This window comes from Echinops telfairi, unplaced genomic scaffold (assembly GCF_000313985.2).
Source record: "Echinops telfairi isolate 266 unplaced genomic scaffold, ASM31398v2 ScPeMD7_7421;HRSCAF=8459, whole genome shotgun sequence".
NCBI classification, from domain to species: Eukaryota; Metazoa; Chordata; class Mammalia; order Afrosoricida; family Tenrecidae; genus Echinops; species Echinops telfairi.
Genome location: NW_022111321.1, coordinates 17,093,932 through 17,113,001, shown reverse-complemented (window position 1 = coordinate 17,113,001; position 19,070 = coordinate 17,093,932). Strand labels below are relative to the sequence as shown.

The 19,070-nt window shown below is 42.4% G+C and overlaps 1 protein-coding gene across 1 annotated transcript in view; it reads right to left on the bottom strand.

The window, feature by feature from the left end:
* The window catches only part of RAB39A (RAB39A, member RAS oncogene family), a 30,922-nt gene extending 19,042 nt beyond the window's left edge, over positions 1 to 11,880 (bottom strand). The window contains exon 1 of the mRNA XM_004708986.2: positions 11,654 to 11,880. Coding sequence (XP_004709043.1) covers positions 11,654 to 11,880 — 227 coding nt within the window. The remainder of the gene's footprint in view (positions 1 to 11,653) is intronic.
* Between the last annotated feature and the right edge of the window lie 7,190 nt (positions 11,881 to 19,070).

The window sequence follows — 19,070 nt, the reverse complement described above, 5'->3', positions numbered from 1 at the left end:
GGTCACTATGAGTTGGAATTGACTTGACAGCAATGCTTTTTGTTGTGCTTCCCCCACCCCCGCCTCCCCATCATTAAAAATCAAGTCTGGTTGTAGGGCTAAATATGCTTGTAACACATGACGAGTGTATTCTCCTTTTGAATATGTGAATCAATTCTGTGGCCAACTTTTATTTTCATGACATCATAATTATATGGTAGTGAGATCTTCTCACCACTCCCAGCACTCTCTAGTCTTCTCTTATGCTGTCTTTCCCTCTGTCGTAATGAGTGCATCCTGACAGTCATATTCTTTTCCCAGCCTACTTGATCATAGCTTGTTTGCTCCTATTACAGAGAAGAGACACCCTCTTCAGGGAAAGGACTTTTTGTCTGTAGTCCTTTTTGATGGTGTGCCCTTTGTTTCTAGAACAGAAATCAGCCCTGGCAAATATTTCTACCTGAACAAAGAAACACATAGCTGAATTAAGAAATTCACAGCCCATCCACTTGTGTCCAGGCAGCATGCAAATGGTAAGCAGATGGGATACTAGGAGATAGAAATACAGAAAAGCTTGTCTTCTTTCTGTGTTTATAAGACATTTACAAAGGTAAAAGGACTGAATAATTGCACAAATACCAATGTGAAACCAGCCACATTTTCTATATTGCTACTATATTTAAATTGATATTATTTCAAATTGTACTTTGCAGTAGATTCTGGAAGGCAGAACATGAGATGTGTGAAAATAAAAAATTGTTTATTTGGAAATTATGAGAAAAGTTTCTAGCTTCACTAACAGTCTGCAGTTAATCAGTGAAAGAGTAGTTTGTTTTTTTCCCGTGGTTTGGAATGGTATCGCAAAGTGTACAAAAGACTTTAACACTCATCCCGGTATTTTCCGGTATTCTTCTGCCAGCCAATTCATGATCCAATTGCCACAGTTTCTCAAAATCACTTATTTTCTTTTTATTTAGTTATTTGTTTAGTTTTTAAAAACCACTTATTTTCTATACCACACCATACATTATGTGATCTAGCAAAATTAAAGAGTAATTAACTCTCCCACCACTTTTGTGGCTGGACTTTGTTTCCACACAGCTTAATGATGCTTTTGTTTCATATGTTTTTGTGTCTCTCCTACATCCAGGAGAAAAAGCGTTTACCTTCTTCCCCTATCAGTCTGTTCTCCCCAGGGTGGGGATGGGGAGAGCGCAGCAGGGTTACTTTCCAGGATGGAAACTGCACATCAACGGGCCACTGAAACTCTTGAGAGCCTGCTGAATGGAGAAAGACCTGCGCTCATGTGCAAACCGCTCACTAGCTACAAGGCCTGGAATAAGTCAAAGCCTCTCTGGATACGAATTATGTTATTTTTTTAAAATGAGGCTGTTATATCACATCGTCTTTCTGGGCCCTTCTCAGCCTTATGCCTAGTTACTTGCCCACTAACATGTCCGGATGTTGACCACAGCAGGGTTGACCTCTGTAGCCTCTTCTTTTTTTTTTAAAAACATTTTATTAGGGGCTTATACAACTCTTATCACAATCCATATACACATCAATTGTGTAAAGCGCATTTGTAGATCATTCTCAAAACATTTTCTCTTCACTCAAACCCCCGACATTAGGTCCTCATTTTTCCCCTCCCTCCCCACTCCTCCCTCCCTCATGAGCCCTTGATAGTTTATAAATTGGTATTTTGTCATATCTTGCCCTGTCCGACGTCTCCCTTCACCCACTTTTCGGTTGTCTGTCCCCCAGGGAGGAGGTCACATATAGTTCCTTGTAATCGGTTCCCTCTTTCCTACCCACTCTCCCTTTACCCTCCCTGTTTCGCCACTCACACCACTAGTCCTGTAGGGCTCATCCGCCCTGGATTCCCTGTCTTTTCAGTTCCTATCTGTACCAGTGTACCTCCTCTGGTCTAGCCAGACTTGCAAGGTCGAATTCGAGCCTCTTCTTTTATGTGTCCTTCCCACTTTACTTTGCAATTCATCCCTCACCGATCTTCCTCTCCTCCGATCATCCTCTGTGATACAATCAATTATATTTTCTCTTTTCAGTTTTAATTTTGTTTTAGCATCTATTCATTTATTCTACCAAGCTCAGTTTTACATTTCCCCTCATATTGGTTTCCTTACTTTCGCTCTCCTAATATCAGACTGTATGGAGCTTTTTTAAGTCTAAAAACATCTAAAATTATGAGGGTTCATCTACTTGCTTCTCTATCTACTTTTATGTTTTCCTAATGACTAATTTCTTTTCAGAAACTTTTTGCTTAAAGCAATTAGAGTAAATGTTCTTAGTAACCGTGACAACTGACTATAGGTCAGGCACAAAGATAAGCCTTTTAATGTTCAGTGAGGGGTCCAAGATATGGGTATATCAGAGATTATGGAATATCTCCCCCAAATAGAGCAGTCCAATGTTTAAAAAGGGAGACCAGATGAAATCATGCAGAATCATCAGAAGAAGAGACAGAGAATCACCTGAAAGAAGAATCTGATGGGCTCTCAATGTAGTACTCAAACTTGAGGAACAGCTTACAATTTTTCCTTTAGAGTATCAGCTCCTGAAGTATGTTTTACAGAACCCAAGTTCTGCAAAGTGCTCTGTGTAAACAACGACTCCACTGTGGGACACACCGTATCTGCCTGGGAAGATTCACCATGTGTGTTAGTCTAAGGCCTGCAACAATCTTGCATTCTCAAAATGATTTCATCAAGGAATCTTTTCTAAAATTGCATGTATTAACATGACTCTGGAAAATGCTTTTCTGAAGTAAAATCATGGGGAATGGCTCAAATGTAAAAACCTACATTCAGACTTCATCATGCCTTCTTATATAGCTAACCCACTGCCACCCAGTTGACGACAACTCTATAGGACAGAGTTTAATCATTAGGGTCTCTGAGACTAAATCTTTATGGAAGCAGAGCTCATCTTTCTCCTGAGGTGGCTGGCTAGACAGTTCCTAATATCCACTACATTCCTTGCTTGGGTTTGGTCGCACACTCTAATTACGTAGCTCTGACGCAGGAGTTTGTGATTAAGACTATATTTCAGTCTTCATTACCACAGCACACACTAACTCCTCCAAAAAAAAGTGGAAAAGTGGAGTGGAGGAGGTTCACATTTTGCCAAGAAAAACCACTGATGATTGCTTGGCTGTGGTTCAATAAGGACTTTCTCGTTTGACTTATTTTTTGAATCGTGTGACATCTGATGTCCTCACCATGTTAGGGAAGCTGAAACAAGGCCTACGAAAAAGTCTCAGTTCTCCTGTCTCAATTCATTGGCACTGAGCTACTTAAAACATTTTTTCATTAAAAGATCTTTTTTTTTAATCATTTTATTAGGGAAAGAGGAAGGCCCTCAGGGAGACGGATCGCCACAGTGGCTGCACCAGGGGACTCAGGCACAAAGCAATTAGGAGGGTGGCGAAGGACCGTGAACTTCTGCTGTGCATCCGGTCCCTCTTGGAGGTCGGAACCGATTCAATGTCACAACAACACATCTTTACCGCAGGAGAAAGCCTGCTCTTCTGCAGAGCGGCTGGTGGTTTTGAACTGCTGACCTTGAGGTTAACAGCCCAGGGCGTAACCCACTGCACCACGAGGTCTCCTGGCTCTTACAAGTCTTATAACAATCCATACATCAATTGTATCAATCAGAATTGTACATATGTTGCCATCATTCTTTTCTAGATATTTACTTTCTATTGAGCCCTTGGACTGAGCTACTTTTGATGATTCCTTTATATCCTAACTATTGGTATCAGTGGATAGTCTTAAAGATATTACTATAAGAAGTATAATAATTTACTTTAGCGAAGTACTCCTAAATTTAAAAATAAATTACTTCCATAGGAAGGAAAATAGAAACAATTTCATCATAGTTCAAAAATGTTTAAGAAAACACACCTAAGATTTTAAACTGAATTTAAAAACAACAACAAAACATTCAGCTAGCCATCAACAATCAACATATACAGGTGGTTGCATCTAGAACTTTTAACTATATTTTGAAACCCTTTGTCAGTTTTAATATTATACTTTTAAGCCTAAAGCAGGCTTTGCTCTCTAATTCAGGTATTTTGAGAACTCTTGTAGATCTAAACAATTCTACATAAAGTGTTTTGTTTCAGAAAGCAATGGTTTTTATGATAATAAATGTTTCATAGTAGGCTAGGCAGAGTGTATGAGCTGGCAATTTTTAAAGTCAACATCCCTGACTCATACATTATCAAAATTGATTAAAAGTTACTGACATTTAGAGACAGATTTATTAAAATAAAAAAGTACAGATATTTATAGATCTTTTACTTCAGAAAGAACTGAACTGTTTTATTATTACAAATTCCCTCCTACTTAGTTAGGATAAGCATAACTGACTCTTAATGTACCCAAAACATTTTTTTAACTGTCCCAGGAAATTCCTCTTCAAAATGTTAAGCAGCATAGCTCTGGAAGGTAAATTGCTAAGAAATCTTTGTATCCTGTTCCAAATTCACCAGCAATGGCCAGGAATTTCCTCTCCCTCTCTGACTGAGCAACGCGCTCAGTGATAACTTTCCTGGGGCGATCTCCTTGTCCACTCTCTGAAACTAGATTTGAGACTAACGGGCCATTGCGGCATGATGAGGACAACTCAAAACACACCTCCGTCAGAATATTTCTAACTCCACTCACAGAAAAACATCTTTTAAGACAAACGATTACTTTCTGCGGTGATCACCCTCTTTTAGAATATACATACTCCAATAAGATCCTTATAAAGTTATTTTTATATAGTACTACTTTTGCATGCCCTGGTCTTTCCACTTCTGATCTCTCTGAAGCTAAGACGGAACACTGGCTTTTGGACTTCGAGGTCAGGGAGAGATAGGTCAGTATCACTATTTTAAAACAATAGGAAGAAGGGGAAGGGGGGAAGACCACAAAAATTGAGTTATCTATTTCATAAGTTTAGCTACTCTTGGCCCAGGGCACTCAGACATGTAGTATATAATATTTCTTCTACTTCAGGATGTGTGTTAATCTTCATATACCAAGGAAATACTGAGGTTGTGGCTACATATGCTAAATCAATTGATTTATTGATGGAAAACATAACACAAGCTCTAAAATCACTGGCTAGTTTCTTTTCTGCACTGATTACACCATCACTCAGTATGGTCTGATTGCCTTGAGTAGACAGTGAACATAACCTCTAGAGAATAAAAAATACATCTAGCTAGAGGGGTCACCTTTTCACATTCTGTTACACCTGTTAGACATTCTGTAGGTTCCTCCTTATATACCTTTTACTCAGAAATACCATAAAACAGGTCTTTTTGGGGGTGTTACTCCTCACTTACTTCTTTCTGGAACATTTTCTTTCCAAAATGTGGACTCCTACAGATACATTTGCTTTGTATTATCCATAGAGCATATGTACAACATTTGTACATATGTATCTTGATTACCTGATTGAGGAAGAGCTGACTCACTAGCCAGACAGTAGCCAATAAGATTTGCTTCTGTCAAGAATTTCAAAAAAGCTCAGGGACAGAGCTGGAGAATGGAAATAGAAAACAGGAAAGTACACAAACTCTTACTGTTGGACTTCTCGTACTTACTTTCATTAAGATCCGTGTAAGTTGTAGTCAATTCCCTCTTACAAAACAAATTCTGCTAGATTTGCTATTTATAAATGAACATCAAGAATTTTAACTGAGAAATAAATCAGCTGATTACTCCAGGATAGTTTCACTTTGTATTGTTCTAATAATTTGAGACTATAGTGGACTTCATTGTAACTTGCAAAATATCCAGGTGTGACAATAACTTTATAAGGGTCCTGCAGAAGTCTATATACTCTAAAAGAGGATGACCATCTAAGACACCTAGTTAGGGACATGTTCTGTCGACAAATGTGCAATTGCAAGTCAACGAATCCAGGAAGAGACTCTTTTCTGTTGAAGACTATGATCCACATTGGGAGAATCATATAAGGGTCTTTACTTTTTTTTTAACTTAAGAATTTGTTTTATTTCCTTACATTTTACTGTAAAATGTAAAATTTTCAAGTTGTTTTCTTTTTTCCAACTTTCTCACCTGCACATTTTTTTATTGTAAAAAAATACGTGTAACACAATTGCCCTACGTACAATTTAGAGATACAAATCATGCACACACACATTGTCAGACTGCTTGCTTTTAAAATTAAGAACCAAATCCAAACCAAACCCGCTGCCATGGAGTGGGTTTTGACTGACAGCACTGAGCTGCAGACTGCAGGGTTAGCAGTCGGGAAAGCACCAGTCACTCTGGGAGAACAACAAAGCATCCTGCTCCTTAAGGAAACCCACAGAGGCACTACCTGGCAGTGGGTTTGATTCCAGGACAGGTCAGAGTCGAACTGTTTCCTCTGGGCTTCTTCTGAGGAGAGCTTGTGCTACCAGGGCTCTTTAAACTACTCTTAAACATTAACCTCATAAGAATCCTTCAAAGGGCTAGGAAGGAAAACAATGATATATGGGAGCCACGTGGCTAAATAAGGGAGTCAAAGGGAAGAGAACTGAGAGAGGTGGGAGACACACTAAAATAGAAATGAGGGAAGAGCAAAGGGAGACACACTAAAATAGAAATGAGGGGAGAGCAAAGGGAGGGGGGTAGACTATGAAAGGCCTAAAGGAAAACCATGAATAAGCTGGAAGGGGGCTAAGACACACAAGGGAGAGAAAGACACACAAGAGGAAGAACTAAAGGAAAAGCCATAAAGAAGGCGGCAAAGGGTCAAACAGAGGCTCAGGAGTTCAGTGACAGTAGTTAGAGGCTCCCAGATTTGGGGTGTGTATAGGGGGCTGGTGAGGAGTGTCCTTCATATATTGGCTCTTACGGCCTCAAGCCCTTTGAAACGTTAATTTAAAAAGTGAATGGATGTTTGCAGGTTTCCCACTACTCCAAACCTCAAATGGTTTACAGGTTCTGTTCAAAGAGTTTGATCAAAGCAATGCATCAAGGGCACTTTCCCCAAATCATACTCGGCAGGCACTCGTTCTCATGGATTTTCACATTTTAAAAACTCTTCAGAAATGTTAGTTTAGTCTCAGATGGCTTTTGTTACTGCCATATTTCTTCGAGGGTTTCTTATGGATTTCTAAGAGCTTATTATTTGGAACAAAGGTGTTTCTCCAACTTATTTGATCATAGAACCCATCGTTTGAAAAGAATCGCCAGGGTTGATGAGTGTTCCACAGAACATGCTTGTGAAGACACACTGCACTAGGAGGACATTATTCTCTGAGCTTTCTACAAAGTCTAATACCCTAAAGACCAAACTGATTGCTGTCTAAACGATTTCAACACAGAGCAACCTTCCAGGATGGGGTCAACTGCCCTGTGCTGTTTCCAAGGGAGTGATCTTTGTGGAAGCAAGGACCACACTTTTCTTCTGTTTGAACTGCTGGCCTTTAAGGTAGCAGCTGAGCTCTTAGCCACTGCACCACCAGGCTTCTTTATCAAAGGTGAGACAATATGAATCAAAGGCCAAATTTGGCTTGGAGCCTAGAGGTTTCTTATCCCTACAGCCAATATTGCTATTTCTTTATCTCACCTTGTCAAATTGCTTTAAGAGCTTTTTATGAGAAGAGTTCCAAATGTATATTCTTATACTTAATGCTCATCTTACATTCAATACATTCAGCCTTTCCAATATACTTCTTCTCTTTTTAATTAATCATTTTATCTGGGGCTTTTACAACGATGACAACCCATCATTCAATACTATTAAGCACACTTGTACATATGTTGCCACCAACATTTCCAAAACATTTTTTTTCCTACTTCAGCCCTTGGTATCAGCTCCTCTTCCGCCCCTCCTCCTTCATCAATTATATATTATTATTTCGTGTCTTACAGTGTCCATTGTCTCCCTTCACCCACATTCTGTTATTCATCCCCTTGGGGGGTGGGCTATATATCCAACCTTGTGATGAGTTCCCCCTTTCTCCTCCTACCCCACCTCCATCCTCATCATGCCCATTATCCTCTTGATGTTGCTATTTCCCTACTGTTCCTGAGGGTTTTATCTGTTCTGAATTCCATGTGTCCAGAGCTTATATCTGTAACAATGTGTGTAGTCCGGTATAGCCAGATTTGTAAGGCAGAACTGGGTCATGGTGGAGGTGGGGGCAGGAAGCATTCAAAGGAATGCTGTTTTGTCGGTGCCGTACTGTACCCTGGTTGAGTTGTCCCTTTCTCTGGGGAGTTTCATTCTTTTGTGGATAGCTTTGGTCACTATGAGTAGGAGCCAACTTGATGGCACCTGGCAACACTGTACTAACAATATTCTTCCTTCTTTAACTGCTAAGCTTCTACGACAATGGATCACAATGGAAAATGTGGTGACTCCTGGTTGCCACAAGCCCCCACGATGCCAAATCCATCTTCCTTCTTTTAGGGGACACGATAGCTAACTGTGGCCTTGTCACCAAGCTCCTTAATGAATTGAGGCCTTGCTTGTTTAATAGGAAAACTGCTTGATTTTAGACCTTTTCAAACTCTCCCCTGAGCTGCCACAAAGTTGGGCCTGGAACCCAGCTCTGCAAATGCCTCTGACAAGGGCAGAAAAATAGGAAGGAACGCTCCTGATGGTGGCCTGCCGCAGACCCACTCACCAGCTTGCCCTGGCCGGCTCACAGTGGTGCACAGTGAGAAATAAACTTCCGTTTCCAAATTTCAATGGAGTAATCTTGAGTCTCCTAAATACGGGAATTTAATGATTCTTTCAAAAACATCATATCATGAATAAAACTAGCATTTAGTGTTATAATTGCCCTGGTGGTTACACGTTCAGCTGTTAACCGCAAGATCAACAATTCGAAACCACCAGCTGCTCTGCGGGATAAAGGTGAGGCTTCCCATAAAGCGTTGCCGTCTCAGAAACCCACTGAGTCGGTTCTACCCTGTCCTTTAGGGTCATTATGAGTCAGAATTGACTCCATGGCAGTGAGTTTTGGGGTTTTTTTTAGTTTACAATTTACAGTGTGCTCAGATATATATTATTTTTCTAAACTTTTTGCACTTTGATTTTGTGCCTTCTTGAACTTATGTAAGTAAGCAATGGTGGTGCTGTCTGGTAAATGTTGGACTGATAACTGAAAGGTTGGCAATCAAACCCATCAGCTGCTCAGAGGGAGAAAGATGAGGCTGTCTGCTCTTGTAAAGATTTACAACCTTGGAAACCCTACATAGGGTTGATGTAAGTCAGAATCTACTGGATGGCAGTGGCTTTTAGCCATTGTCAACTCAAAACCAAAAAAACCTCAGAGCCACTGGATTGATTCAGACTCATAGTGACCCTATAGGGCAGAGTAGAATTGCCCCTGGGAGCTTTCAGGTTATAAATCTTTACCAGAGAAGATAGCCTCATCTTTCTCCCATGGAAAGGTTGGTGGTTTTGAACTTCTGACCTTATGATTAGCAGCTCAGAGTATAACCCTCTATGCTAACAGGATAGCATATGTTAATCTAAACTTTGAAAGATAAGGCTAATTATAATAATTATCAGCGAATTTTTTGTTCTGTGACACATTTAACTTTCAAGCTATACCACAAACGATTTAAAGGCAATTCCTTTTTATTTATACATTATCTCCAGTAAACCTCCAAATATGTTTTCTATAAATTCCTAATGGTATGATTATGAGTAATGGCAGGAATACATCTCCTTGAACTATTTATTCCAAGAAAGGAAATGTGCAAGGGTATCTATTATTCAAAGTAAGTATCTGTATTTTCTTGGAGAAAAATACTAAATGATTTAACAGTATATGTTTTAAGTGTAACTTCATTGTGCAGTATTCTGTTAAATGAAAAGAAAAGCAAGTATTTGTAAGTGATGTCTGAAATATGTATGTATTTATGAAGATTTCTTTGGTAAAGAGCCAAGTAAAATAAAATATGACTCACTGTCAATAAACAATCCTTAAATGCCCTTGAGTTATTGTGAGGAGAATAACTGTTTTTAATAATATATATAAAGAGAATTACTATTTCCATTCTTCTTAAAGGAATTAAAAACAATGATCTAGTTAGCAGAAAGGGTCTTTCTTGTCTAACAAATTTACTGCCCTTTTACTTTCTTGTTAAGAAATGGAGTAGTTACGTTTAAGGAAAGAACTAGACACCATAAGACTTTACCATTTTAATTGCAATTTACAACTGTTAGAAGTTTAAGAGAGAAAGAGATTTTTGTTATATTCACTTCCCAGGGCAGAGCAAGAGCTATTGGTAAATGTTCCTTTCTGATCCTGAAATATCTCAAAGTTCATCTCTGATTGATATCACAGTGGAGACATTTGTAATCAACTTTAGATTGTAACTGGCCCAACTTGTACCTGGCTCAAACAGAAAATCTTTAACTCCTCTCTGAAGGGCAGGCCTTACCATCTTTCCATTTTATACATAGGGAAACTAACACAGAAACTAGCTAAGCAGTTCACTTATCTCTATGAATCAGTGTCAAGGCTGGGAATGAACGCCAAAACGTACTGTGGGAGCATTCTCACAAATGTAGGCTGATCTCACTTGAAATGGATGCTGGCTCCAGAGGCCATGTTTGGGAAGGCCCCTCATGGAGTACTTACTGCATTTCACAAGCAGAGTACTTGCTTAAGACCTCAAAATGCTTCCTTAAATGACTTCCAATGGATAATGCAATAAAAAAACAAATACAATAATATATTAGATTTCTCCCCATCTTCTAAAAACAAAAATGTCCTTGAGCCCTGGACATTTAAAAGGTGCTTTCCATTTGATTCAATGGTAACTACCCAGGAAATGCAAACAACTGCGTTTACTTTTTATTTGTTTTACAAAATGTGAATCACTTGTGTGCAATTCTCTCTCTCTCTCTCTCTCTCACTTTTTATTTCTTTTACAAAATGTGAATCGCTTGTGTGCAATTCTCTCTCTCTCTCTCCACATACACACACCCATCAAAGTACGTGGTGGAAAATTTACCAGGACAAGTCAACCCTACAAAACAGAACAAAACAACTTGGTAAGTGCCAGTGCCCCTGCTGTCGCATCGGGTTGCTGTACAACACATTCCCAGCACCGCATCATTCTCCCGGGGTGTGATGCCCCGTGAGCTCATGCAGGGACCGCGGTGGGAGCAGTGCTTGCTGTGAAGTCAAGGATCAATCACGAAACCGGGGAGCCTACTTCGCAGCTCTCCCGGGACGCGCAGAGGGGGAACCTGCTTGGTTAGAGGGAAAGGGGCCCGTCTGGCGGTGGGTAGCCGGGTCAGGCTTAGTGAAGACACCGAGTCTGCGGAGAAGGCAGCAGGGGAGTCCCAGCATTGGGGATCCGGAATACAGGCAGGGCTGGAAGAAGAGGCAGAGAGGGGGCGGCGAGGGCGACCCCAGTTCAGGAGGGAAAATTGAGACGCCGAGGGGGGAGCAGGAAACTAGGGCCAAAAAGAGAAGTGAGCAATTGCGGAGGTAAGTTGTCCCTGGAAGAGGAGGGGCGAAGGGGAAGTGAGCAGGGAGCGGTCGCACTTTCGGGAGGGGAGAGCCGGGGCCTCTCAGGACCCCGCGGGCGGGTGCGCACGCGCGCGCGGGGCAAGAGTGCCCAGGAGGCAGCGCCGTGGTGGGCGCCCTGGCTCTGCTGTCTGGTCCTACCTGAACCGCTCCTGCCCCGCCGTGTCCCACAGCTGCAGCTTGATCCTCTTGCCGGGCTCGATCTCCAGCAGGCGGGAGAAGAAGTCCACGCCCACTGTGGGGTCGCAGGCGGGGGAGCGCAGGCCCGGAAAGCGGCCCTGGGTGAAGCGGTGCAGGAGGCATGACTTGCCCACGGTGGAGTCTCCGATCACGATGAGGCGGAACTGGTAGATCCAGATGGTCTCCATCGCTCACGTGCCCGCCCGCCTACGGGCGAGCCGTCCCACCCACCCGACGCGGCGCAAGTTCCGCGGCGGGAACTGTCCCTTCAGCACCTCTCGGGCTCCCGCCCGTTGGCTTCCAGCAGGTTCCTGCGGCTGCGGTCGCCGCCGCCCGCTCTCTCGGGCGGGAGGGGCGGAGCCCGGGCGGGAAGGGGCGGGGCCTCGGGACAGGGGCGGGGCCTCGAGGCGAGGTGGGAGGCTAGATCGCAGCGCGGAGAGAGGGGCTGCTGGTTGTGTGCGAACTCCCGCCCCCGACGGTTGTAAATCACGTTCCTTCAAAGTTCATTGGTTTGTGATGGGGAAAAGTGGGTGTGGCGAAGGGACGTGATAGCAGCGGCAACCAATGAAAATGAAGCAAGGTCTCAATACAGGGTAGGCCAGCCAATGAAAAGTGAGAGTCGCTCTCTTCGGGCTTCGGAGCCGGTAAATTGATGCTTCCAGTTTGACAGAGGGAAGGAAAGGTTGTCGTTGCTTCCGTTGAAATGGCCAGCTCTGAATATCCCACTTCCCAGTTTTCTGAAGATGCCAGCTGACGGCTTTCTGATCTTTAGCTTTGTCCCACGTTTTCTTCAAGATGAAGGGTTGAGAGCGGGATCGGAATAGGCTTGCAGCGCGAATTCCGGATCCTTCCAGCAAGGACTCTGGCCTTGCTGCTGCGCTCGCTGCTTTCCGTAGCCCACTATCATCCCGGCTCCCTGAAGCAAGGGAAGTGAGAGAGGGTAAAGAGGGCAATGCTGAGATCCTCATAAAACCGTCTGCTCTTCTTGCGGTCTGTTCTGCACCAAGGGTGTTAAACAGTTGGTGGAAAATGGAGCTAAAAGATATGGAATCTTTCCAGGAACTTTTTGAAGCCCCTCCTATGTCTGAAAAGGCCTACAAGTGATCTTACTTAGTTAAGTTATCCCAACAAATAAAGCAATCCTGACTTTTGATGACATCTTGCTATGTTCCTGCGCCATCGAGTTGGCTGCGACCCTATAGTGATCCTACAGGACAGAGTAGAAGCCCTCCACAGGGTCTCCTAAACTGCCATCTCTACGGGAACAGATCTCCAAGTCATTACTTCTCCATAGACAAGAACCCAAAAGCCAAACTCATTGCGATGGAGTTGAGGCCAACTCATAGAAACCCTATAGGACAAGGCAGAACTGCCCCTGTGCACTTCTGTGACTGCGACTTTTTATGGGAGTAGAAAACCTCATCTTTCTCTTGAAGAGGCTGGTGGTCTCAACCTGCTGATCCCCACCCCTCCAATTGCAGCCCAGCGCATAACCACTTCGCCACCATGGGTCCTGTTACGAGATAAGTCTTACAGTTGGACATCCCCTTACAGAAGGGTCACAAGAAAGAGATGAGCCAGTCAGGGTGCAGTATAGCACCAATGAAACACACAACTTTCCTCTAGTTCTTTAAAGCTTCCCCCCTCCCCCCACTATCATGATCCCAATTTTACCTTACAAATCCAGCTAGACCAGAGGATGTACACTGGTACTGATAACAGAAAAGTGGGTGAAGGGAGACAGTGGTTGGTGTAAGACATGAAAAAAAAGGTAAATTATCAAGGGTTCATGAGGGAAGGAAAAAATGAGCTGATACCAAGGGCTGAAGAAGAAAGAAAATGTTGTGAAAATGATGATGGCAACATATGTACAGTACACATGTGCTTGACAAAATGGATGTATGTATGAATTGTGATAAGAGCTTTATAAGCCCCCAATAAAATGATTTAAAAAAAGAGAGAGAAACAAGTCTTAGAGCATCAGTTCTCAACCTGTGGTTCATGACCACTTTGGGGGCAGAACGACCCTTTCACAGGGGTCACCCAATTCATAACAGTAGCAAAATTACAGTTATGAAGTAGCAATGAAAATAATGTTATGGTTGGGGGGTCACCACAACATGAGGAACTATAGTAAAGGTTCGTGACGTTAGAAAGGTTGAGAACCATTGTCTCAGAGGTTTATTGTCTCTTTCAAGGTTATGTTTAATTCCCTGCTACCCATCTTCCTTGAACCATTTTCAACAGTTCATCTCTATTCCATACCATTTATACCTTAAACCTTTTTTTCTAATTGTTTCTCCTCCTCAGCCTATAAACATACTGCAGTATTCCCCATCCTAAAACAAAGCAGAACAAAAACACCTCTCCATTGTGCCACCCCCTGTCAGATTTTCGCTTCCTCCACACTCTCCTTTTCTAAAACAAAGAAAGAATGACCTGTTCTCTCATTTTTTAAAAATCGTTTTATTAGGGGCTCATACGACTCATCACAATCCATACAAACATCAATTGTGTAAAGCACATTTGTACATTCATTGCCCTCATCATTCTCAAAACATCTGCTCTCCACCCAAGCCCCTGGCATCAGCTCCTCATTTTTCCCCTCCCTCCCTCCCCTTCCCTCATGAACCCTTGATAATTTACAAATTACTATTTTGTTATATCTTGCCTGTCCAACGTCTCCCTTCACCCACTTTTCTGTTGTCCATCCCCCAGGGAGGAGGTCACATGTAGATCCTTGTCATCGGTTCCCCCTTTCTAACCCACTCTTCCTCTACTTTCCCAGTATCGCCACTCACACCACTGGTCCTGAAGGGATCATCTGCCCTGGATTTCCTGTGTTTCCAGTTCCTATCTGTACCAGTGTACATCCTCTGGTCTAGCCAGACTTGCAAGGTAGAATTCGGATCATGATAGTGGGGGTAGGGTGGGAGGATTTAGGAACTAGAGGAAAGTTGTATTTTTCATCGTTGGTACATCGCACCCTGTCTGGCTCGTCTCCTCCCCGAGACCCCTCTGCAAGGGGTTCTCCAGTGGCCTACAAATGGGCTTTGGGTCTCCACTCCGCACTCCCCCTCAACAGAATGACCTATTCTCATAGTTCACCTACCAGTTGGCCTTTAAGAGCCCAATTAATATATAACAATGAACTTGCTTTTGATAAAGTGGTCAGACACTTCTGTATTATCAACTCTCGCCACCCCACTCCCTTTACTTTTAGTCATCTTCCTGGGCTTCCTTGTAACATCTGCTGTGATTATATTCTGTTGCAAAAAGCTTGATTGACTGGCTCAACTCTTGCCCACAATTCTTTCTCTTCTAGCCCTTCTCCAGTTAGAAATGGCCAAGTAACAGAATTCTGACCAGTGAAAATAAGTGGGGTTTTGTGTGAGTTAGTCTGGGTAGACTAGGGAAACAAATTCATAGACCCTCATATGGGTATAAGAAAGAGCTTTATATACAAGAGCAATTGAATATTGAGAAAACATCCCAGCCCAGTTCAGATCAAGTCCATAAGTCCGATATTAGCCTATATGTCTGATACTAATCTATAAATTATGCAATGACACCAAATGCAGGAAGATCACAGGCCGGTGTGTGGAATGTCTTGTGGATCCAGTGGTGAAAGAGGCATCTCAGCACTGGCTTGGGTCTCTGGTGGCTCCTCCAGCCCTAGGGCTCTGGATGCATCAGCGTAGCCCCATCAGGTTATTCGTTACTTGTGTTTTGCAGGGAATGAGATTTCATTAAATGCCTCCAAATGAGGTCATCAATCTGCAACCTGATTGACAAGCTAAACTCTACCCCTTTGCTCTTAAGTCTCAAACTGACAACAGCTTATGTAACTACCACATTGTGTAAAGATTTTGCTTTCCTACAGAAAGAGACTAAGTAGCCCTGGTGGTACTATGAGTAAGAGTTGAACTGTTAACAGCAAGGTGGTTGTTTCAAACCCATCAGTTTCTCTGCAGGAGAAAGAAAGATTTGCTTCTGTAAAGATTTACAGCCTCAGAAACTCTATGATCCCTAAGAATCAAAATCAACTGGACAGCAGTTTTTTAAAAAGAAAGAAATGGACACTCTACTGTCCTTTACGTCTTCTTACTTCCTTTTCTGCCCTATGTGGGTTTTAGACAGGGGGCCTGGAGGGGCAACTATCTTGTGATCCTTAATGTGCAGACCTAGAGGCGTAGTGGTAGAGAGGAAGGAGGAACCGGAACCCCTGGTGGCCTTGGTGATCTATTGTATCAGGTCTGCACATCTTAATACGAGACAAATGAATCAATACTTATTTAAGCCAGGAAGGAGCCCTGGTGGCATAGTGGTTATGTGTTGGGCTGCTAACCCCAAGGTCAGTGATTCAAAACTACCAGCTCCTCCTCAGGAGAAAGATGAGGCTTTCTACTCCCATAAAGAATTAGTCTTGGAAATCCACAGGGGCACTTCTATCCTGTCCTATAGGTTCACTTTCATGTTCTGTTCTTAACCTTCACGGGTTCCTTTTTTCTGTGATCCAACCTTTAAATATTAATGTTTCTTTTTTTTTTAATATTAATGTTTCTAAACAATCCATCGTTCAGTAGAACAAACAGAAGTTTCTTTTCTCACAGAGTTCAGAGGCGAGAAGTCTGAACCCAAGGTGTTGGCTCTCATAGAGGAAGGGTTGGAGCAAGGTCCTCATCTTTTCTGAGCTTCTCCTCCTTGGCAATCTTCAGGAGGATGGTCGTCCCTTTCTCCCCTCTCTGCTCTGCTCCCTCATTTATTTAATCTCTTATATCTGGAGAGAGTTGGACTGAACGCACACCTTGCACTAGTCCTGCCTCATTAACATGTCAAAGACAACCAATTCCCAAGTGGGATTATAACCACTGGCATAGAGGTCAGGATTTACAACATTCATTTCTGGGGACATACTTCAATCTGTAACATTCTACCCTTTGTCTCCGTCCACCAAATTCATGCCCTTGCCCCATGCAAAACACATTTACTCCATCACATCATCACACAAATTGTATATTGTGGTAGTTACATAATATGGTGCCAACTTGAGACTATAAAGAGTGAGGTGGTGGAGTTTAGCCTGTCAATCAGGTTGCAGCTTGATGACCTCATTTGGAGGTGAGAGAGAGATAAATAGTTCACTGGAGGTGGGATACACAGAGACTCCCTTGGAGACATTCCTGTTGATAAGCCACATGGAGCTACAAGAATAGAGCCAGAGCCCTGGAGCTGGAAGAGTCACGTGGAGACCCACACCAATGCTGAGATGCATCCACCACTACTGGATCCACAAGACTTTCCACCCACTAGCCTGTGATCTTCCTACATTCAGCATCATTGCATAGCTGCATGAGTCTAAAGAGGAATTTATGGACTAGTATCAACATATGGGGTAAAATCAGACTTATAGACTTGACCTGGACTGGGCTGGGATGTTTTCTTATTGTATAATTACTCTTAATATAAAGCTCTTTCTTATACACATATAAGTGTCTATGAATTTGTTTCTCTAGTCAACCCAAACTAACACATACATCAACTCCAAGTCTTGGTAGTGTTGGACTGCTAACTGCAAGGTTGGCTGCTTAAAACCACCAGCCACTCTGAGGGAGAGCGATGCAGCTATCTGCTCCTGTAAAGATTTACAGTCTTTGGAAACCTATATATGGGGCCCTGCTGGAGATATTGGTAAGTATTGGACTGTTAGCCACAGGGTTGCTGGTTCAAAAGTACTACTCACACTGAGGATTACATTCATAGTCAAAAAAGACATTTGCACATCTGTCTTTTTTTTTTTAACATTTTATTAGGGGCTCATACAACTGTTATCCCAATCCATACACACATCAATTGTGTAAAGTGCATTTGTACATCGTTTCTCAAAACATTTTCTCTCCATTTAAACCCCCGACATTAGGTCCTCATTTTTCCCCTCCCTCCCCGCTCCCCCCTCCCGCATGAGCCCCTGATAGTTTATAAATGGGTATTTTGTCATATCTTGCCCTGTCTGACGTCTCCCTTCATCCACTTTTCGGTTGTCTGTCCCCCAGGGAGGAGGTCACACACAGTTCCATGTAATCGATTCCCTCCTTCCTACCCATTCTCCCTTTACCCTCCCTGTTTTGCCACTCACACCACTGGTCCTATAGGGCTCATCCGTCCCGGATTCCCTGTATTTCCAGTTCCCATCTATACCAGTGTACCTCCTCTGGTCTAGCCAGTCCTGCAAGATAGAATTCGAGTCATGGTAGTGGGAGCAGGGAGGAAACCTTTAGGAACTAGAGGAAAGTTGTATTTCTCATCATCGCTACATTGCACCCTGACTGGCTCATCTCCTCCCTGAGACCCCTCTGCAAGGGGATCTCCAGTAGCACATCTATCTTGAAGTTTAATGAGGTCCATAAAAGGATAATATCTATCTGAATACAAAGAAATCCAGTCAATACAACTATTATTCAAGTTTAGGTACCAACCACTAAAGCTAATGATGCAGAAATTGAAGAATTTTACCAATATCTTCAGTCTGAAATGAACCAAAATATACAATCAAAATGCATTGATAATTATTGGCGATTGGAATGTAAAAGTTGAAAACAAAGAAAAAGGAACAACAAAAACTATGGCTTTGGTGATAAAATGAGATAGCATAGTAGAATTTTGCAAGACCAATTACTTCATTGAAAATGTCTTTAAAAAAATGTCTTCTTTAGGAAATAGAGGAAAGAACTAGGAGGCAAAGGGCATTTACAGAGGTCTAAATACAGGCATGTACATATGTAAATATATTTATATATTATGGGGAAATAGATTTATGTGCATATATTTATAGGTTTAGTATTAAGGTAGCAAATGGACATTGGGCCTCCACTCAAGTACTTCCTCAATGAAAGAACACTTTGTTCTATTAAACTGGGTTCCATGATGCTCACCTTCCCAACACGATCACTGAAGACAAAATGGGTGCATAAGCAAATGTGGTGAAGAAAACTGATGGTGCACAGCTATCAAAAGATACAGCATCTGGGGTTGAAGGTAAAAAAGCAGCCATCTAGCTGAGAAGCAACAAAGCCCACATGGAAGAAGCATACCAGCTTGTGTGATCATGAGGTGTCAGTGGGATCAGGTATCAGGCATCAAAGACCCAGAACACAAAATCATATCATTTTGAATGAGGGGGAGTGCAGAGTGGAGACCCAAAACCCATGTGTAGACAATTGGACATCTCCTTACAGAAGGGTCACAAGGAAGAGACAAGCCAGTCAGGGTGCAGCATAGCACCAATGAAACATACAACTTTCCTCTAGTTCTTTAATGCTTCCTCCCTCCCACTATCATGATCCCAATTCTACCTTACAAATCCAGCTAGACCAGAGGA